At 43.7% G+C, this 23,137-nt stretch overlaps 2 protein-coding genes across 4 annotated transcripts in view; both read right to left on the reverse strand.

Annotated features, from left to right (window-relative positions):
* erbin (erbb2 interacting protein) overlaps positions 1-11,382 on the reverse strand; it is a 41,666-nt gene extending 30,284 nt beyond the window's left edge. For 2 of the 3 annotated variants that reach the window (XM_079735363.1, XM_079735361.1), the window contains exons 1-2: positions 10,796-11,382; positions 5,550-5,612 (exon numbers count right to left, since the gene is read on the reverse strand). The gene's annotated coding sequence lies outside the window, so the exon portion shown is untranslated. The remainder of the gene's footprint in view (positions 1-5,549; positions 5,613-10,795) is intronic. The other variant, XM_079735362.1, reaches the window with a different exon arrangement.
* Positions 11,383-12,881: 1,499 nt separating this feature from the next.
* On the reverse strand, positions 12,882-22,940 carry nln (neurolysin (metallopeptidase M3 family)). Its single transcript, XM_079734142.1, has 13 exons — positions 22,841-22,940; positions 21,513-21,760; positions 21,271-21,419; positions 20,108-20,212; positions 19,886-19,988; positions 19,587-19,747; positions 19,090-19,225; positions 17,689-18,055; positions 16,873-17,074; positions 16,454-16,640; positions 14,159-14,287; positions 13,778-13,914; positions 12,882-13,276 (listed from the first exon to the last, which is right to left on the reverse strand). Exons 1-13 carry the CDS (start codon positions 22,882-22,884, stop codon positions 13,127-13,129), a joined length of 2,118 nt encoding a protein of 705 aa, XP_079590268.1. The 5' UTR covers positions 22,885-22,940; the 3' UTR covers positions 12,882-13,126.
* Between the last annotated feature and the right edge of the window lie 197 nt (positions 22,941-23,137).

The raw sequence follows: 23,137 nt of genomic DNA on the forward strand, positions 1-23,137 counted from the left end.
GAAAAGGGCGAGGGCGGGGGTGGGGGACCGCGGCGATGGGTAGAAAGATGACCCTTAGACCCGGGAGGGCGGCGGCGGTCGGAGCGGTGGCAGGGAGGAAAAAGTGGAACCTGCTGTTCCAGTTCCCTCTTGCGGGTTCGGTTCCCAGCAGTGTTCCTCTGCCTGAATGGTCTTACGTGACAGGGGAAACAAAACCGTGATTGTTTTCTTAGAGCCAATCCTGAAATGAGGGCTGGTAATCTGATCCCCGGGACAAGCAGACATTCTCTCTCCCTCAGTTTTTCTTTTTTGTTCAACGCTGCTCTTCCCAGTTCCTTACTGGGCGGGAATGAAGAACGTGCCGGACATAGAACCTGCGGTACCGCACACATCAGATGGGATACACTCCCAATATTAATAACAGAGATACAGCACACCCTGTTCCTGAAAGAAGAAAATCCATTGTGGAGCCAATTATTAGCATTTCCTCCCAAGTCCTGACGACGCATACTAAACTCAGTGCAGCTTCAGCTGCGTCTCCCCGGAGACGGGCATACCATAATTACCCTGATGAATAATTCTCAAACTATTTTCACACGCAACGCTCAGGAAAAGGAATAATAGGAATGCAGCTCGAGGTTACAGAGGAGTCAGGAATCCCCTAGGAGTGTTACGTGGCTGATAAGGGACAGTTATTAACCTTCATAAAAAGGAACGAACGCAGCACGCAAACAAAAGAACACTGCATGCCAGGATGCTCAGTGTGCCATATTGAGAGTCAATAGTTTGCATAGGAGACACACAATACGTTTATAACCGACTGTCAGAGCGGTACATTCGTTTTACAGAACAACAGACTCATTGACTTCTGAGTATGATGTCGCGGCGGTACTCATCACCGTCCTGATGCGGCATAATGAGCCCTATTCTTCACATCGTGACACGATGGGGACGGGTTGATTCAAATGAAGCGCCAGCGCTGAATGGACTTCCTGTTCCCGGTATGCCTGGAATTGATCTTATGCAAACATGCAATTGCCTCTGTTCCATTTCTACAACCCACATTAAACATGGACCAGTTTTGCAATTCAAGATGACCATCATCACTGTCATAATAATTAACGTATGAAAACCTCATGTGAAGAAAAGAAGCATTTCATTTCACGAGTGGTTGGAATATGAGATGAATTCAACAGCCCAGATCAAACCAGTATAGCTGAATGCACTGGTAAACTAAGGGGTCTCACTCCCTCTGATCTTACTGTAAGACGGTCTCTCTCTCTCTTTTCTTATTCTAAGGCTGTTTCTCTGAACTTACTATAAGGCAGTCTTACTCCCTCTGATATTACTATAAGTCGGTCTCTCTGATCTTACTATAAGGCGGTCTTACTCTCTCCGATATTAATATAAGCCGGTCTCTCTGACCTTACTGTTAGGCGGTCTCTTGCTCTGATATTACTATAATTCGGTCTCTCTGATCTTACTATAAGGCGGTCTCTCTGATCTTACTATAAGGCGGTCTTACTCTCTCTGATATTAATATAAGCCGGTCTCTCTGACCTTACTGTAAGGCCATACTATAAGTCGCTCTCTCTGATATTACTATAAGGCGGTCTCTCTCTCTGATCTAACTATAAGGCGGTCTTACTCTCTCTGATTGTACTGTCAGTAAAAGACTGTTTATTAACATATGTGTACAGCGTCTTGTTGTCTGGGCAACATGTCGCTGTTTTATCATGATGACCGCCGCCACCACGCCGCCGCCTCGGCTTCTTGTTTCAGAACCACATCTCACCGAGGGAGGAAGCCAAAACAAAACGACACATCCTGAGCTCCACCATGTTACCTACAGTCTACAACGTAGCCGTCATACTCTCTTCTGCTCTTCCTCTTGAGGAGCAGAGCCTGACCTACCTCCCCTTCGGAGATTCGATGCGTGTTCCATTCCAAAGTTGGACAAGATGACGTTTGCCTAAGCAAAAGCAGATGGCCGTCCTAGGTAGAGCTCAGAATGGGAAACACAAGCCAATGCAGTAGTGCAAACGCATGTGCATCAATACAGAACGATCTAAAATAGGTTTCCCCTCAACCATCCAAAGTTTCACAAAAAGGTTAATTTCAGTTGAGGTGTAGGTATGGATGTGGGCTGTGTACAGGTTATAGGCCGTATCAGGGTATCAGTTCATTGTTTTTACCTAGACTATAGGCCTCCACTTCCCCTGTGAGGCCCAGGGGACATCCACAGGAGGCTGGTTAGTGCTAGCGTTACAGGAGCTCACCAGAGTAAGCCATCCTCTATCAAACTCACTGAGCCTGGGCAGACCAGGAGGGCTGTCTGTTTAGCATCAGATACTCCAACGCACGGCAGAGAGAGGAAAGGGGAAAGGGTGGCCTGTAAAACAGGCAGGGACACAATATAAAGTCACAATAAACCACAATGCCAAATATGGACGGTTGTGTTAAAGTCTAATAATAATTGAGTTTTAAGAGTGTCTTGGTCCTTGACTGGTTTTGACTTTTAGTTTTTGTCCAATACAACAACACTCCTCTTAAAACAGAGTAATCTGACTATAAGAAGCTTCTTCCACAGCAACATCTGAACAAAACACCGGAACCGGCACTCAGGATCTGCAAATGGTGAAATTCAGTCCAGTGTAATTATTGGGACTCTGGGCACAATGAAAAAAGAGAGCGAAGCGGAGACACGCGACAAGGCCTGGTCTCAGTGTCCGGGGTCGGTTACACCCGGGTCAGAGTATCAGTATCGAGTCCGCCGGACCCTTGTATCACTGCTGACCGTCTTGTCTACAGAGTAACAATCCACTAATGCCATGTTAAACCAAAGCCGCATAGAACAAAATGATTCAAGTGTTTAACCCCGACACCAAATGCTGCCGCCAGACAACATGAGTTCAGTGATGGATTAAGGCATTGCTGAAAAAGGGCTTTTCACTTTTCTTAGGGAGGGGGTTTGTTGTTTCTATGCACGGCAGTGTGCGCAGATTAATTTCAAATGCAACCACTACCATCGTCCAGCTTTGTGTGCCTCAAGCAGCGGAAAAAAGCAATAAAAAGTACAAGGCTCTGGTATGTGCTGAGTCCTCACCGTGTCTTCAGATTCAGCTTCACTGCAGTGAACCTTGGAGTTCACTGCAGTGAACTCCAAGTTCATTGCAGTCACCGAGTCACATGACTCCCGGCTCAACTAGGCTGAGTGCTCATTGCAGTCCTTAGCATGAGAGTGGTGTGAATGTCCCCCTCTTCACAGCTCACACCCCTCTAGAGCAGCCAGCAACTAAACGCAACCGATATCCATTGTGAGGGGCCAATAGGGTACAAAGGTATACGCTCTCTTAAACACCCTGGCTTCATAAGTATACATATTCCATCTGCAGAGCTCAAATATACAAAGAAGTACACACTCATGGACGATCTATGTGGAGACACGGTTGGAATTTTAAATCTGTATGTTTGAGGGGGAATAAACTACGGTTTTAGTAGAGGAAAAACCCCAGGGTGAGACTTCCATTTGACTGCATCAGCTGAAAAAAGAAAACGCATGGATAGAATAAAATCCATGCGCATACCATGCAGAAAGAGAGCTTCTCTGGCCTGCTAAGAGAGAGCTAGGGGGCGTGCTACTTCTTTTTATACCTTAAGAAATCTGGAGGCAACCATTTACTGGGCAAGGAACTGCGCTCACAAAGGGTGCAGAGGCAGCTTCCTCATTGAAAGAAAGGTTTCAAACGACCCAGACGACTCCCAGTGCTCTCAGTGGGAGGGGGGGTGAGGGTAAGTCTGGTTAATCGGTTACCAGAGGGAACCTTTCCGAAGGCGGCCATTCTAGGAAGATGTGTGGAGCGGAACAATGTGGCAGGTAATCTGGGAGGACTCAGGAAAAGGCCTGCTGCTCCACGGAGAAGAAGGTGGCAGAGCTTAAGGACATCTTTAGAGCCACTGTTTAATGTTTCTGATAAACAACACGCGTGTCTGATTATTCTTCACTGCTTGGCCAGTTCAGCGTTTTCCTTTGAAACACAGGTCCAAAAATGTGTACTACATAACGTCAGTGGCTCTCTAACGGCCTAGCTTCAGGCCACGCATATTAGTCATGAGCGAGGAGCCAAAAACATCCAAAGTATTTACCATTCGTGCAGTAATCTAGTATGCCTTCATGTACTGTTAAAAACATGCAGCCAACGAAAGGCTGCAACGAACTGAATCCAACTAAACAGTCGGCCATTGAAACATGAACAGACATTGAAACTACAGCAAAGAAAGTTAGCAAAGTCATGGTATTCCTCCTAAAGACGCGTTTGGCGTATGCCCTGACCCACCAGTTAAGAAGCACTGAATAGCGTCATATTCTCCCAAATCAGCCATTTAAAAAATGGCCCCCAAATGTATTAAATGATGAAGCAAATAATGCTACAATATGGCATGCTTCTAAAAGTTAATTAAACCAACTATAAACAAAGACTGTTGTCACATACTATAACTTTAAAGCAGGTAAACAAATACACATTTCCAATGCAGAGCAGACGGCACAAAAGACTTGAACACTGGGCCTTGTACCCGGGCCATCGTGAAAGAACCCACGTGGAAACACCACAGCAACCCGAGCAGGTAAGGTTTCACCAAGGTTCGACAAAGGTTTTCTTGGCTATCACTCGGTTATGACGAGAAGGAAATCTCTATAATGGGCTAGTGTTTTTCTATCCTTGTCAACAAGGAAATGGTGAAGGGTCCTTCGGCGTTTGAGCAATCCCGGCTCCAGCAGTCCTACCACTTTAAAGAAGAACTTCTGGTTGGAAAGCAAAGATGGCAAACAATGGTCCAACGTAAAGACAAACAGAAACACATCTCCATAGTGGAGGTTGCTTGAGACTCATGCCTACCTGTGGTTGTCAGATAGGAGAGAGGTCGTATAAATGACCACTTCCAGGTCATTTGTTTAGCTGTATGTCATTAATGAGCAGGTAAGCGCTAGGCCTCTTGCCAATGTAATGTCTGTCTCTGTCTGTCTGCATGAATGATCTTTTTTTAATCATTGTGAAAAAAAATGTAAAACATTACATTTCTCATCAATCTCATAAGCAGTACCCCCTTACCTTCCGCTATACCATATCCGTGAGTTGTTAAATAGTTAAGCTCACAATCTAGGGGTTTAAAAATAATAATAAAAAAGGGCCCTAAAAGACTTGTGGCATTAAAAGATGTTCAATCAATGCAGTCTTGTTGCTGACAAAATAATTTTTCTGTTGTGGCATTAAAAAGGATTCATTTCAAAACAGTCGTCTTGCTGACAAGAAACAACAGGAGCGTCACACCCCATTTACCTGGAGGCCAGGCGCACACACTACAACACCCACCCAACCAGATCTGCACACGTCACCATTCATCAGCATCCCGTTGCCACTTGATAGATCCCAGTATGACCACCTTGGACTTTGAGTTGCCACAATTAAAAAAATAGATTTATCAAAGTATGAAAGAAATCTGACAGGCGCCCATTCGTGTTAGTCACTGAAGTGAACGAGGAGCATAGTTTTACGTAATACTTCACATACCGTGTCATTTATGGTTTAAGCCCCTGGATCCCAAAGTATGGCAGGCGAGACAAGTGTGGTAATCTACAAAAAAAGACGAGAAACAATTGTAATGGAAGCAAATTAACAGTGGTTCTCAACCAGCTCATTTGGTCTGATGAAACACCTGGGCTCCAATTTCAATGGCCTCTCAGGGTGATAAGAGACTCCGTTCTGCTCTACTTCCTCCCGTGTCAAAGTGTCACGAGTTGGAAAGCGAATTCAAGTTCACGAAAATAGAGTTTCACAGAAATAGAGTTTAAATACAGCCAGTCGAAATTAAATCCATCATAGTCGCCAGATGTAACGCTGCCTTTAAAATCAAAAGCCTTCCGCTTCTGAGCAGTATTGAAGAATAGAATTGATGTCGTCAGAGGCACTGGTGCCGGTAAAAGACAAGGCAAGTTATCAGACTTGCGTGCTTGCAATGCTACCCACATCCTAACCCAAATCAAAAAGAGATCTAATCGAGTACATAACCTTCTTGCCCTTCATAGCTATCTTAACCATTTTACACATAGTACTCAAAATTAGTTTTCAGGGTTTTCACTAACTTGTTGAAAGTAAAGTCACTTAGCTGTCATTTTTTACCTCCTGTTAAAAACATGTCAGCATACCTCATGTTTAAAGTGACATCACGTAGTAGAGTCAACAGAAAACTGTTCAAGCAACGGAAAGAGAAACACTACAATGTTTTAAAACAATATCAAAGTTCATTTGGCTGTATTATTCCTTTAAGTGACAGGAAGGTACAATGTATGCAACAGGGTTGTTGACTTCCTCTAGCTATCTGTTAGGCAAGTTAGAATGTATTTGTGGGCACGTGTGAGGCAAAATGAGTTTTTTTGCAGAACAAGTGTCTCTGTTTTTGGTTGCATTATATAGACCTGAGCACATCGACATTGGCATGTGTGGCTAAACTACTCAATTAACTACGGTGTTGTATTGTTACAGTGCTTATTTGCATTGACTGGTATTGACTGAACCGAAAAAGGATCTGTAGCCATGTAATTAAAACTGGTTCCATAATAAGATTGATATCACATTGACTTCATATGCGTCGGAATGTTTATCCCATAGCAAGCTCGCACTTTTGTTATGGGGACCTCAAATCCATGACTGGAAATGTGAATCCCAACCAATCCTCAGATATAGTGGATGAGCTCATGATGGAACTGTCCCCTACAAGAATGACGTGGTTGGGTGGTTTCAAGAGTGCGACGCTACAAGCTAGCAAATAAGATTACGTTGCCCTTCGCACAGCATTTTTCATTGTTGATTGGAGAATTAGGACAAATGCCATCTAATTCACAACCAGGCCAAAAACAGAAGCCAATTTTAAGGCATCAAAGTAAAACCATGACAAATAAAAGGCTCATCTCATAAGGATTAGCAACGATCTATAGCACTGCTGGAAATTAATCTCGAAGGGAAGGAGCCATACATACGAAAACAATGTATAAACCAACCAACAGATGATAGTTGTTTGTTTCAATACGATTAATGTCTAATATTAGCCAGACTACCAAACCAAGAGTCTAAGCTGTTACGATTCATCCTCCCAACCTACTCTGATTCAATAAACAGGCCGTTTTTTATTCATCATAATGCTAACTAGGTTACATCATCTTCGAATCTGTTCTCTAGTAAGCCAATTTCCTGTGGTCAAAGATAAGAACTAGCCTAAATTGAATTGGCATCCAAAACTGAACCATTAAAAGGATTATACTCGCCATATACAGAGACATACATGAAGACCTTAGTTACATAAAGTGTAGGCCTACTGCAATGTCTTCACAGGTTTGTTGTTCAATGCACTCAATTAGAGTGAGGATTTGACTGAGTGTTTCTGTTGACAGACAGAGTGTGAATGTGCGAAAGAGACAGATGTTGTAAGTGGGTCACAGAGGCAGGGAAAGCATTAGTTTAAGCAGCAGAATACACTGATGTACATTTCAATTGATGGACCAGGATGTCCTGTAGTATTCTGTCTGACACTTCACTCACTGCTTCTTTACACTTCAGACTTCAACCGTCCACAACCCAACTGGCAGTAGTGTGAACACAAAAGTAGGATATATTTGGATAACAGCAAGGAAATAAACTTTAAGTGTCCCCACTACTGACCTAAAAACATGATCTTTTACCAAAATTATGAAAACGGTTAAACATTTTGACCCTGCAACTGATGTATTTTAATGCATTATGTTGACAAAATATATACACTAAATAATGTATTGACCAAATCAAACAATATGTGCATTTATTAAACGTTGTCAAATGGACAATCTATACAAGCAAGCATTCTGACGCCCCGGGCCAGTCAAATGCCAGTTGGTCGAGCATTTAAATGTAATTCACACCAGACCAACATAACTCAATTAAATGGATGGACATTTCTGTCAGCACATTGACTATTCCCGTCACATGCCTATGAATTTCCTTTCGTCCGTGAATGGCATGACGGGCCATAATCCTGGCGCAAAGAGCATCAAAATGTTACAACGGCTATTGTGAAAACTCATCGTCTCTTTTGACATTATAAGGGCAGCCCTCCACGAGACTTATCGGCACCGGCCTCCCAATAAGTCTCTTCTGGGCGTCGACCCTGAAGTAGTGGGGGGATGGACGCCATGCCTGTGTGGGACGAGGGAACACTAGCCCGTATGCAGAGTGTATCAGGTTAAAAGGTTAAGCTCATTAGAGTAACAGGGAGAATGGAACATCAGTCACATTAGCTTCCAGCCAACCACACTAGCCGCGTGAACCCAAATAAACTTTCCGAGTGTAGTGGTGGAAAGAGCATCTCCTGGACTAGAGGAGAGGAGTAAACGGCTCCTACGGAATGACAGCAGAGTCACTGACGAGGTCACGAGGATGGAATTACAGATCGCCGCAACTCAACAGGGAAGGACTGAGGTTATGGGCTTTAAATGAACACACTGGGCCAACACGTACACACACGCCGGATGGAAGGGGTTCGGCATTGGGGGGTAATTAGGGTTGGGTCAGCAACACCAAGTTCAATCTTTTTAGACCGATGCTTAAAGTTAAGGTGAATCAATAGTTCGTAGTTAGTATGGGGAGATGACCTTGCCAAACTCACAGACTTGGTGGCAATTTAAGCTAAGTTTAATGCTCATCCTTCTCATTGCCGAGTGAGCCTTGGTGTGACAGTTTCTGGTACAGAACCACAGTTACTTGGAATAAACAGTTTACAGCAGTAAATAGATGCAGAGTTGGCATGTTTAAATACACTTAAGTAACGTGACAAGGGGAATCCTCCTGCATATGGACAGGGTTCATTCAGGCAGAATACTGAATCCAAGAATACAGATATTGTATCTTCATACATAAATATATAATAATAGTACACATTATGGTTAGTTTAACAAAGTAAATAGAACTGTAAATAGAGTTGTTATTGACACAGAAAGCGAGTACGAGTTTTTGGTTTTATTTTTGTTTGGCAATGGACCAGCAAAACAACACATCTTCATATCCTTCTCCTTCTAGCCCTAAGACGCTAATGATAAATAGGGCTACCAAAACATTTGGCAGCCACCAGGAAACCTTACAGAAGTGTTGTATCAGAGATCTTCAATCAATAAAGAACGTACATACCAATTAAAAACATAACCAAGTCATGTTGTTCTGCACAACAGAATACTGTTGCACAAAGGAGGATATGGTGTACTATTCTGCATATGAAAAGATTTCAGACCGATATCCAAACCAGGCGTGAGTAATCTCCCCTAACCAAGTCAACATACTGGCTTCCATTAGCTCAGAGGACAGGCCTCATGTTATCATTTAACCAACCGGTGAATAAGTGTGACCAAACCATAGGCCTAGATAAAAACAAGTGGCTTAGTTGATACTCTGCACCCAAAATATTTGAATCTTTGAGCAGGTATGGGTCATTCAAACGCGGTCTTATACTTTACTCATTAGTTAGGAAGTACATCTAAACCCCCTTGGGCCATACCCAAGGACAAGTAATTATAGACAAACGATCTGCATGTTATTATCGTTTTTGTTTAAAAAAGAAATCTAATTATGTTTTTTCTCATCTACGACCTATATATATTCTAAGGTTTTTAATCAGACCTACATAGCAGGTGAATACAGGCACCCTATAACTCCAGGATGACACATACATTGTTGGGTTTCAGGATAACCTTGGGAAAGAAAGTCTTAAGCCTGGCTTGAGGAAAGGCTTTCAAGTTTTTAAACGTTTAGATAGCCTGTTCGTAATAATGAGTTAAGACTTCGTTTAACAATCTTCATGCATGCTCAGAAAGGCATATGGATAAAATACCACACATTTTTGAATTGTGTCTAGTCTACTTGGATTTCACCATTGCAATGTGTAGGCCAAATAGATATAGGCCAAATAGATATAGGCCTACCTCATAAGTGAATAAAAACGTGTCCAACTGACACAGCTCTTGAGGCCAATATAGTCCCAATTCGATAAAATAAAATAAAAGTGAGTCTACCTAAACCTCAGCTACTTATAAACCCATTTCCTCAAATGTAACCACACATGCAAACCATGTTGTGCTCAATAGACCTGGGGAAGGCAGCATCGATTCCGCTGCATGGATACCGTCCGTCCCAGTACAACCTCAGGACGTTAGGGACTACAACTAAGGCTACATTTCCACAATAATCCACTATATCGCTACACGTAGTGTATATATCCAACAGCAGGCTTTGTTACCCCTACCGTACCGATGCGCTGAAGGTGATGCCCCAACAATGGATGTAACCTCACCGTCTCACTGCAGCTGCTGAGCAAGACTTGTGATCACAGAAACACTTTAAACCCCTTGTAAGGACGATGAGAGATCCAAGACAAAGCTCACCGTGCACATTGCACAGCTGACAGTCCAAATCCCCCACGAAATGAAATAGCTACATTTTGAAACGGGCTATAAAAAACAATCCATGCCCCTTGACTGACGACCCCCCCCCCCCCACCCCCCGACAAAAAACGTGAAGAAAAACGTGAAAAACGAAATGAATCGCGGATAACATCATGAAGTTGGACTGCTTAAACGACATCAGCCTCGGCATGGAGACACAACGACACCGTCCTAATGCGAGGATCCTCTTATATGATTAACATCATTATTATGACTCATAACCTCGACGCCAGCCAGCCGCTGCAGGCGGCGTGAGGCCCCCAGGATCAGAGAGACGCCAGCCCCGAAGAGACTTACCCAAACACCGCTGCTGCTGTCCGGACCCGGACCAGGGGATTATACTCCAGATGGCTCACGATCGGTGGACATTCGCCTTTCGTTTTTTCCTGGGTGGTTCGGTCTTGAGAACGGTGGTAGACTTGCTGTGGTCCAAGCTAGAGAGTGCTCCTGGGAGCTAACCTGCTAGGAGCCTTCTGCACCGAGCAACCGTGGCTCTCCAGAAGTTGTTTACGGTTCCGCTCGGTTCCCACACGGGAAAAGTGGTTGGTTTAACCCCGATTACCGATGATCGTTACCTGATCCGGTCCATTAGATTCGGCATTGATGCCTTTGATTTGGTAGAACAGTGCAGTGAAAAGCCGAGAGTGAGAAGGGGAGAATCCAAAATGTCCACAACACTCATCAAGGAAATACAAAAGAGCAAATGCGCAGAAGCTCCGCCAAAGCGAGCCGCTCTCCCCTCGGTCGCTGCTGCCGCACCCTGGTGCTCTCACTCATGCTTTCCCGGTCGATCCCTGGTCCAAAACAGCGTCCGCCAGAGTAGAAACCAACGCGTTAGTGCCCGATTTACCGGAGGCTTTGGTGCACCTGTGAGTGTGTGTTGAACGTCCACCAGAAGTCGCCTTTCCAACAAGCCGGAGAGTGTTTGCGTGATGACGGGTTTCACTGTGTGGCCCCCCCACCCCCATCTCCCCCCGTCACAGAGTCAAACACCATCGGATATACGAAGATATACCTATACAAAGGTTAGGGAAATAACATTTGACCCTTCACAATTTTACAATAAATATAATAGATTAAGTATAACGCCAGCACTGAGATTAAATTAGTCTGCTCGCAAAAATAAATAGCGAGAGAATCCATTAAATAATCTAATTTTAGAACCACATTTCAGAATTATTAACAGAGATGCTGACACTGCAGCTCACATGTATATGTCATTATAAAATAGTTTAGCGACGGCAGTTCTTGGCCCAGAAATCTTTCTATTTTGAGGACAAGCCACCTCCATCCTGGTCCAGTTTGTTGTCCTTTTACGACCCCTGGTGGTCGTTTCTCTCCACAACAGTCAAGAATACGAAAGAGGTGACCAGATAAACTTGTAGACCTCAAACAAATACTTTTTGGGGAAAATTTGGCCTTCATAGTGAAGAAAGACTATAAGTTCAATAATTACATATGACTAAATAAATAATAAATTAAGTACATAATAATTTATTTAAATATCAAATTGATGCAATAATAATTAGAGCTGAGATAGTCTCGATAGTAATTATCTTCATGTTACATAATGTACATGCATATGTAAGTAGACCTACTTTTATATGTCGACGAAGCGTGCACTTGATCACGTGATAGCCTCCGCAAACTATGGCTCCCTATTAAATATTAAGTAGTCAACTGTGCTCTTGGCACTCCCCAGCACACCAGAATATTCACTTAAAGCCCCAGCAAACTAGCTCAATGGGTACTACTTGCCTTCAGATTTCCTTTTGTAAAAGACCTGCCTACTTTTGGTCACCGTACATCTACTGCTACGGACTATATAAACAAACCTTGCGTTGGCCAAAACAGTACTAAACCTTAACAGCAGATGCCTGCTGACCTCGTTACTCTGGAGGCCTCTTATTGGCTCTCATTCTGTCTTGTTTATTCTAATTAGACTTGCCTTTACATTCCTATGGATTATCAGCAGTTTTCACTTAGTATGCGTGTGTGATTTGGAACTGGTGCTATGCCTGCCTGTGCGGCACTTATTGCACTGCAACCATCTGTATTTTATTGGGATTTGTTCTTTGAATTTCTGAACCTTTTTGGAGATTAGTGATAATAGTTTTTGGTTTTCTTAATATTACACACAATGTTTGAATCAATTATTAGAATCTAGTACAAAATAAATCGTTCAGTACAAAAATGATGTATTTTGTTGATGGATTTCCATTAAACAGATAAACATATAATCATAAACATATGCAAGTCAAACATTAATCACACTACAACTCACTTTTTAAGTAATTGCAAAACCAATCTGGATCAACTAACACTGAAACCAGTTTACAGATAAGGGACTGCTTAAAAAAAACATTCCTTTCACTGTCTACAATACAGAGCTCATCTACATTAGTACATAGTACTTCTTAACCATTACCTACAATGGTAACCAAATCTAAAAGTTGGTCATTCAGGTCAGTAGTTCAGGTGCCTGAGCAAGCCGTGTGGCTCCCGGATGGTTGCTGGTTAGATCCCTCAGCTCTCCTGGGCAAAAGTGTCAAACGTACCCTTGAGCAAAGCACCGTAGTCCTAGCTGGGGGTTCCCTGGCATGGCTTTGCCCCAACATTAGACCCAGATTAACTCTTCTTCCCTGCTGGATGAACCAGTCCCTTGCACTGAAAGAAGGCGTCTTCGCAGGGTTCCCGCCCCAGGAAGCAGGTCAGCATGTCCATTCCGTCGACAGAGCCGCCGGGCTCCAGGATGGCCTTCCGGTACGCTCTTCCAACCTGAAGAACAACCAAAATAAAGCTGTTGAATATGCTGACAAACCTCTTCAAATCTATTACACATATATGGTAGAGCTGCGTTAGGAAAGGTAAGAGGGTTCTTAATAGAAGATTTTGGAACGGAAATAAATAAATCAAAGTCCCCTCCTGCTCCCTCCCTCCCTATGATTCCATTGAGAAGTGTTGTAGTCACGCATCTAGGATGGGCAGGAAGAATCGATTCCCCGAACCAATCAAGGTAGGGATGCACTGATCGGTCAAAAATATGCAGGAACAGTCTAAATAGCCTAATGATGCGCAGTAAACTTGTAACAGATATCATCCAAGCGCTTTTCACTCACTAGCTCACGGCCACTTCTAACAACAGCCGACATAATCTTACCCAAAGGACCAATTCATAAAAAACCTTTGAACACAATACAAGGCCCAAAACAATATGCTATTCGTGCCATTTAAAATTAAGATAATTGTTTTTCAAGTAAAACAAAAGACGTTTCACACCTTTGGATTCATGATTCCTTCCTTCTTGAAGTGACTGAAGAAGATGTCCATAGAGTAAACCTCGCTCCAGAGGTAGCCGTAGTACTGGCCATCATAACCCCCGGCCAAGTGGCTGAAGCTGGCCGTCATGTTGGTCCCTTTGAAAGAACACAGATGTACAAAAACATTACGCACAAACGGTCTCTCTTTGAGCTCAATGAGGTTTCAAACTGAAATATGGGAATGGATCTGGCCCATTGTATCCACAAAACACTTTATCTTCGCTTTGAAAGCAAGTGAAGCCATGTTCAAACCACATCCCCACCAACACAAAAATAGCATCACTAACCTTTGATGATCACACCTACTATATGCTAACGGCTAGGTATGGTGGCCGCTCACCTGGCGTAGCGGGGATGCCCAGGATGTTCTCGGAGTGCGTGGCGAACACCTGGGCCGTGTCGGCGCACGCCGTGGTGTGCAGTGTCTGATCCACCTTACCAAGGACCACCTGACGAAGGTTCATCATGCCTGCGGAAACACACACGTGCATCCATGTACTGTCTGCGACCAAGGCGGAGGAATCTGAGGCGGAATTCCCTTTGACCCACCTCACACCCTCATTCCCTGTAATGTACACTACATAGCAGCCTATTTATGGAAGAAGAGTTTTAGGGGGGGGATTTGGACGCCAGACATTTTTAGGCGTTGTGGTTAAGCAGCAGACACATAGATGTCAACCCCTGATGGTGTCATTTCATTTGACATGCGTCATCATGTGCCCGACCATATCTATCGATGAAACTGATAAAAACGAAAACAGCTATGCATCATGGGATATAGTGCAGAAATAAGTGTCAGTTGTACATGTATTCAATGTTGAATTATGGGTATTATGATATTTACTTTATAGGGAACCAGATTTGCACAAGATATATAATCTTACTACTATAATAGCAGGCCTGTCACACCAGTTACTCAAGGTACTCATGTGCGCATGTGCCAAGCAACCTAGTTCACACACACACACACACACACACACACACACACAGCACTCGCGAACGCATACATACTCTGCAAGCACGCACATACACACCGCATACACACACTGCACATGCGCACTAAAACACACACCCACACCGCACGTCAAGACAAAGGCAGCGACACATACACGGAAGCGCACACACACGCACGCACACACACCGTATGTCAAGACAAAGGCAGCGACACACTCGCCAAGCTAAGACGTCATGTTTTTAAACATAACGGCTCCGCCATCGACACACGCGCCGGTAAGAACGCACACGCACACACTCAGCAACACACTCGCCCAGGTAAGACGTTATGTTTTTAAACATAATGAGTCCGCTGTCGACAAACTCTCCCAGGTAACACGTTCTGTCTATAGACTGTAGAAATTGTGATAAAAGCAGGGAAGAGACAATTTTTCACCTCAATAAGCAACGGCGGGTCGTTCATTTTGTCATATAAAAACCGTTATCTTCAAACATCGCACCGACCGGCATATCAACACAGAAGTCATGTGATCTTAAAGAGACAGTGTCCCTATAACACGGAACGAAAACATGTCAATAAAACAGTATGGTGAATTATGTCTATATAGTCCACCACAAGACTACACTTTGTTGCTCAAATGTAATATTACTCCCCTCCTTGAGCCTCCCGAAATGTCTTCACACTTTGTAGCTCAAACTTAACATTACACTACTCCTTGAGCCTCCCCAAATGGCTTGCGATATTGATATCCCCCTCTCCCCCCTGCGGACTGATTTAGTTGTTTTATTTTTCTTATGCTTTGTGTGTATGCTATGTGTGACTGTAGGCTACTACTGCCTGTCTTGGCCAGGACACTGGAAGAGATGTTTAATCTCAAAGATGATTATTATTTTCAACTAACCAATGGTAGTTGCCTTGCATTTTAAAATGTCATTGCACTTTTCAGCCCTGAATAACAGTAAAAAATATTTAATAATTGATTTGCATGCATAGTATACTACACTTTCCATTGAACAATTACCCCTGCAACCATAAAATGATTAATTTCATAATGTAATCAAATGTTCACACACTAGCTGCTTTCAGACACACGTGTAAATCCTGATATTCTCCTGATGAGCCGTATGTGTGAACAACATATCCTGACATTGTACCCTGAAAATCTCCTGAATGATACTACCCCTGAGGTAGTATTTTCTCCGTAAGAAATGTAAATTACCTTATATGTGAATGAGGAGTAGAAACCCAGTATTTCTCACACCACTTCAGTGGGTGTGTTGATGACACTTCTGCAGTCATTGAGTGGCCCCCTAAATGATTATCAGCCTATTGCCTTTTGTTCGCTGAATGGTTAAAAAATATTTAAATGTTGGCACTGCTTTTAAGAGTCATTTGTAGTGAACAAATGTTATACGTTGTACAATTATAGGGAATGTTATCGTATTATGCGCCAGAAATTTGTTACATTATCGACTGGGGTTTCCACATTATTGCTAAGGGTTTAATTAAAACTAGAGGTTACTACTACCGAAAACTCTACTAGTAATTATGAACTGCATTTCTAGAGATTTTCAAGACACCAAAAGCGTAACATTACAGTGCCCTTTATAAAAAGCAAAAAGGGCCCCAAACTAAGCATCTAAATCTCCAATGATGCACCTCAACCATCTGGTGACCCACCGGTGTTGGCGACCCGGGAGGCGATGAGCTTGCTGAGCAGGGCGTCCGGGATGGGGCTGCCGTCCTTGTAGTGACCCGACATCCTCCTGAGGGACGTCTCCTCCCACACCCAGTTCTCCAGCATCTGGGACGGGACCTCCACGAAGTCCGTCTCCACCTGGGTCCCGCTGAACTCCGAGAACACCGTCTGAGAGGGGACACACACACACACACACACACACACACACACACACACACACACACACACACACACACACACACACACACACACACACACACACACACACACACACACACACAAAATGATTGTCAGCAGTATCGGATTACAGCCTTTTCGCCAATATTGTCTTCGTACTACCAAGTGATAACCTTTTATTTAACAAATATCTACAGAAACATAAACTGTCATGTACTCCTACCTTGGAGCAGAGTTCATGCATGACGTGGCCGAACTCGTGGAAGTAGGTCTCCACCTCGTGGTGCTGCAGCAGGGAGGGCCAGCCCTTCCTGGGCTTGGTGAAGTTGGCCACCATGGCGGCTACGGCCAGCCTCCGCTCCCCGTCGGGTCCCACGCAGCCGGGCTGCAGCCCGAAGCACGCCGCATGCCCGTACTTCCCTTCCCTGGTAAAGGGTGAGGGTTAGGTTTACGTTTTGGGGACTTTAAGCTGCTGTAGGCAAATATAAGAGCTATTAGTATTAGTGTCGTTTGAGTGTCATTTGTTAGAAATTGCATTTACAATAATCACCCATAAGTGAGTGAAATGCAATGTGAGCATATCCGTTTCAATTTGACTGTGCCTGCCTCCGTATGTGACAACAGACTTTTACAACCGCTCCCGGCTCATTTCTCACCAATCAGGGCAACTCTTTCTGGATTGGTTCTGACAAACCATCTGAAATTCCTATATTTTAAGTTCTCTCTTTATAACTCTCGGATCCTTCCTACAGCACCTTACAAGTTAAGATTTTAAGTTACATTTTCAATATTTATTTATAGTGCTTTGAGAAAATCCAGCAAAAAGGCACTGGGTTCGATCCCCCATATTTGCTTTTCTTAAAAAAAAAAGCCCCTGCTCTACGACTCACAGTAAACGGTAAACAGCAAACTGTTTGCAATGAGACACCCAGTACATAACACTCGCTGAGAGATCGTCCCCAGTCTCTAATCGAGCCAAGCACTTAAGAGACCGACCAGTGGGACTACATCCCAAGCCCCCCCAAGTACTAACGCACACCTGGGATGTAAATCCAGGTAGAAGCGTCCGATGTCGTCCCCGGTGGCGGCGTCCCGCACGGCGTACAGGTCCACCGACTCGTGCCAGGCATTGGGCGCGGGCACCTGGGTGAAGGTGAGCCCCAGCAGATCCTGGTAGAGGCTCAGCAGCCCCCGGGTCACTGTGTGCAGGGGGAAGTACTCGATGAGCTTGTCCTTGTTGACGGCGAACTTGACCTGCTCCACCTGGTTCATGTAGTAGGGCAGGTCCCAGGCGTTCACCTGCCCGTCGAAGGCGAGGCCCTTCATCAGGCACTCCCTCTTCTTCAGCGCCAGCAGGTACTTGCGTTCCTTCTCCCCGATGGGCTTTAGCCGTGTGTATAATTTATCTGTTGGAACAATAAACGACCAAGGCTAGCGTAACGCGGTCAGCATACTTCAAAGACGTTGATTTTAGTTAGAAAAGACCAGAGGGGTCTCCATGGAGACGGATATCGGAAATCCCATTTCGGAAATAGATCTAAAATCAGGCCCGGCTGGATTTTCGTAGCAATCGTGTGCCAAACAAGAATTTTAACAAGGCATATTTTTGTGCTTTTCTCCGCAATCACGTCATTGATTCTTAAGACCGCGCCAAACTTATTTTCTGCGTTGAGCATATGGTCTGCTTTAAAGTGAAGCATTAGTTTCAGTTAGTGAATTCAAAGGCCTATTTCACCCTTTTCAGTCAAAACTCATTTTTAAAATTGTGGCAGCTGTTATCCAGATTCACATTACAGAATGAACCGGTAATTAAAACGGATAAAATGAGCAGGTGGACGACACAAAGCATCACTCAGCCTGCGGCTGTTGTTGTTATGGTCGTTGCTGCTCAACTACAGTTAATTCCATCGCAGCCTATCCCACCAATCTGACGACAATGATATTTGACGTCTCTCCTGGACGAGTGTTGAATTGCAAGAGGCTGCAATCTGATGGCGGCAACCCAAGGATGAAGGTCTGCGTGGGGTTGTGTCGGGACAGCTATGTTGCCATATTATTTACTAGGTACTATTTAAGACAAAGAACACTCCAGTACCAACAAGCAGCAGTGCCAGCTCAGAGCCAGCTCACTTACAACTTAATAAGAGTGAGATGTCAAAGACAGCGATGTTGGCTTTATTGACTTTCCCAACTGAAGTAATAAACTCAAATGTCTCTGGAAAATGGTAATGCCGTCACAATAGCTAGCGAAACAATAGGTCTGTTGTTGCAAAAACAACAACTAGAGATCACATAATTTGTATAAATTGGCAATGCATAAAGTTAACCCATACCAATTGACAGACAACATATTGCAAATGACTTACAAGCATTTGTAGCGTTTAGGTTGACCAGACACCATGATAAATATATAGTAGAGTATGTGTTGATGCTGTCTTACCTAGGAAGTCAGACACATGGTTGGCATTCCGGGCCATGTTTAATTCCAACACATAGTCTGCATGGCTGCTGAACCCCAGTAGGCTGGCGACCTTTGCCCTCAGCTCCATCAACTGTTCCAGGATGGCTGTGTTCTCCTGCCGCAAATAACAACACAATGAACACGATGAATGATCATCACAAATACAGATTTTAAAAACTTTTAATGCAAACTAGTGCAGGTTAAATGCGATATTTGTGAAGGACTAGCCAACTATTAAATAAGAAAAAAGGGAACTGCTTAGAAAATCGCTCAAAAGGTGAATGCCTGGTCTCCAAGCTGTACATCCTGCCTTTAAATAATTTCTCTAAAATAAAAGGGCAAAAATCGACTGGTATTTTGTGCTAGTTGACTCATCGTGACAGCCCTAACTTCGACATGTGATGAGGAAACACCCAACAACAACGTGTGGGCCGGTTTTACGGCCCGGTCTGTGAGACTCCCGCGCGTGCAGTTACCTCCTTACACCTGCTGTGGAACGCTGTCTCCATCCTCCTCCTGGTCTCAGGAATGTGGCATCTCTTCATCAGAGGGTAGTAGTGGGGGTACTCTAGGGTCACTTCGTACCGCCCGTCCTCCGTCCTCCCCAGCCCGTTCAGATAGCTTTCGGCCAGCCCCCCTACAGCAAAGGGGAGGGCGTTTAAGGTTGATCCCCCCCAGCACCGGGGACGTCAGGATGGGAGGCGTGTGAGGTGACCAGCCAGCTGCTGCTATTCACGCTCTTAAATCAACGGATCCAATGTTGACTCTCGCTTACCCAGCTCGCGCTCGGAGAATACGAGGGCCGTGGTGTCCTCGTTGAGGTTCCTGTTGAATTCGATTGAGAGCTCGCTGATCAGTTTGGACGCCCTCTTGATTTCCTTTGGGAACGACAGTTTTAATGGAGGGTGCGTGCAGTGTGATACTGTAAGGGTTTGATCCACTTCATTAATCACAGACATAAAGGGGCTGATTATGAAGATGATGAATGGTTGGGTACCTCTTGTATCTCTTTGGCCAGATGTAGTCCATTTCGTTTGCCCAATGTTACGATTCGATGTAGAAATCTGTTTTCCTCCGGCGTTAGGTGGCCTTGGAGCTTTTTCTATGCGGTGGAACATAAACAGGTTAAGAAAAACACCGTTCTGACCCTCATGATCTTATGGATTACAGGTAGTAGTTTCCATTTTGAATACTCTTTTCCATTGGGTAGCTCTCAAATGTGCTCCATCACTGGTCAACTCTGTATCTGAGACTTATCTAACCTAGGACTTTTAGAAGTTGACTTTAAAGTAGCGATCTCGAAGATCTTCATGTGATTAAAAGTATGTTAATTCACTATCGATCACTGGAGGAGGCGACACAATGGTGATAGAGTTTACGAATCACTGATGAAAGCCCTTTCCTTTGCAGTATTTTGAATATTAACGATTACTACTCATCACCAAAAGGTGTCCCAGAGAGAACAAAATGAATATCCTCACTTAAAATGAAAAAGGATTTCTTAACTTAAGCTTTGATTTATGTGCCTTTCCGATTGTCACACAAACAGTTAAATGGCTCGTAATTTAAAATAGCCAAGTAGAAAGCAGGAAGAATTATTTTACAGTATTGGCTCCGCCTTATTTGTCAAGTGCTGTGTTGGACAAAGTTGTAACATTAGTAGTTTCAAATGGGTGAATGTTTGCCATCAGCTGCCATCACCATTTAGATTGGATCCCTTGGTGTTGTGCACATCTAAACCTAGCCTACACATTGCATCTTCATCACTCATGTGTTCACAAATAGTTACCCTCAACTTGACTTCAACTTATAATAATATCCCCCCACGGGGACCTGCTACACACCAGTGTTCTGGAAGCTTGTTCAACCGGTTTTCATCGCTCTCATGTTCTAATAAATCAGTATTTATAGCCATTTCACATTTGATAAGGGTAACTTTAGCACCTCCCTCGTAAACTAAATCCACTGTAAAAAGCCAAACTACATTTCCTGCATATTAATTCCACCTCAAAGCCATATCATGTTTGGATATGGTTTTGTCTTACTCACACTTTATAAACTTAAAGAGATTCTAACTTTGACAGTCTTCTTGGAACTAATACCCATCTTTTAATTCCAGGAAGTGTGCCATACAAATAGATAAAGGGGTTCTGTTGGTACCTGAAGGGCTATCACTCTGTGAAACACATCTTCTCTCATGCTTATTTCCACGTCAAACTTAGCCAACTTTTTCTCCGCCTCTGTGCTTGCGGATCGCACCTCCTTGCAGGGCGACACAAACTGGGGGAAATCAAGAACATGGCGTGAGGCTGGAGGAGAATAAACACAAACAACGTCAATATATACAAACATATACATCACAGTGTGCAATACTTTGGTCGAGGTGAATACATTGTACGTACCTGCGTAATTAAACTTGGCATCGGCTAGGGTTAGGAGGGTGTTCTGGACGGAGACCGTCTCCACGTCTAGGGAGCCGATGTGGTCGTAGGCCGTCTTGGTTCTGTTGATCAGGTTGTCCGTGTGGGCCTTGATCTCGTCCGGGCTGAGGTCCCATCTCAGGGCGTGGTTGGCGTTCTCACCCTGGGAGATTCCTCTGCTGGGTATCGAGAATACAGTCTGGAGAGGCATTCTGGAGAGCTGGAAAACTCTGCAGGGGGAGAAATAAAGTTGATTAGTTTGAGTTGTTGAACATAAAATTGGGCTTGTTTCATATAATGAATATAATAATTATATGTCATATTACATTGACATAAACACTTTATAAAAATTTTTATTAAGCATGTCTTATTAATATTTTATCATATTTTATTCACTTGGAAGCGAGAAGAGTAAACTTTAACTTGTGTTTCCCATTAATAAAACCTTTAAGCTACTTCAATAGACCAGCTTGCCATTAACTTCCATTTGTGTTCAGTGGTTATTTTCACAAGGCAAAACATATTTATAGCATTGTCCCTTGAAAATATTTCCACCACCTGTTCAGGGGCAGATATTTCTATCAAACTGTGCCTCAATTATAGCAACATAAATATTAAATACAACGTAAAAGATGGTAAGAAATGCAAATAACAAGGCAAAGTTATATAAAGATAAGGCTTTGAAAACAAATCACTGCAGAGAAGACGACAGCCAAACGGGAAAAGCCAAACTGGGAGGATAGTGCATAATATAGAAACACATGTAGTATAAAGCTCATAGCTTATTTCAAATTAGTGGATAATTAAAAATATATATATTGCTACATGTATGATTTAATGTAGGCTTATGGATTGACCTTGGCGTTAAGAGTGTTATTATAATGCTTTTAATCAACAGATCTTGACTGCTTGTTATTACTGAAGGTAGTCAGGGTTTTAGGGGGGCTGAGAGGGTCATCTGCAGGTGCTCAGAGTTCATTCCCCCGGGATGATTAAGGAGGTAATAAATACAAGGTCAAACAGACGAGGAACTTCAAACATGCGCCCACATTTCTCCACCGCTAAAGACGTCCTTTCCCCGTCACTTCCAGTATTCAACATTAATACGAAACATACCAAAAAGTGTTTAGTGTCCGAAAGTAAACCAAGCTGGGTTTACGATTAAACAAACGCAACGTAAACAAAATAACGAATAGTCCATTATGATGCATCATGCATTTCATTTGAATGGCACAGACGAATTCAAATGCTATTGAACAAAATGCACAAAACTCTGCTGATGGTAGTGATTGAAGGCAAAAGTAGTATACCTGCAGTAAAGGGTGGGACACGCTGCACATCTGAGCCAAAACATTCCTGCTGCAACAAGCCCATGCACTTAGCTGTAGCCTACAAACCAACGTATTCACTCCTCTCCCTCTCTCTCTCTGTGCACTGCTGGGCAGCTCTGTTCGTCTGTCTCCGGCTCGGATCCCTGTGCACTGCTGCGGTGAGTGAGGCAGCAGTGCACCCTCAAGTTAACGTGCAAAATAAATACTCCTGACTTCCGCTGTGTGAACGCGCATGCGCCGAGGATGCCATCGATCTGACAGGCAGGAGAGTGTTTC

The sequence above is a fragment of the Pollachius pollachius genome (genome assembly GCF_949987615.1).
Source record: "Pollachius pollachius genome assembly, chromosome: 4".
Taxonomy (NCBI): domain Eukaryota; kingdom Metazoa; phylum Chordata; class Actinopteri; order Gadiformes; family Gadidae; genus Pollachius; species Pollachius pollachius.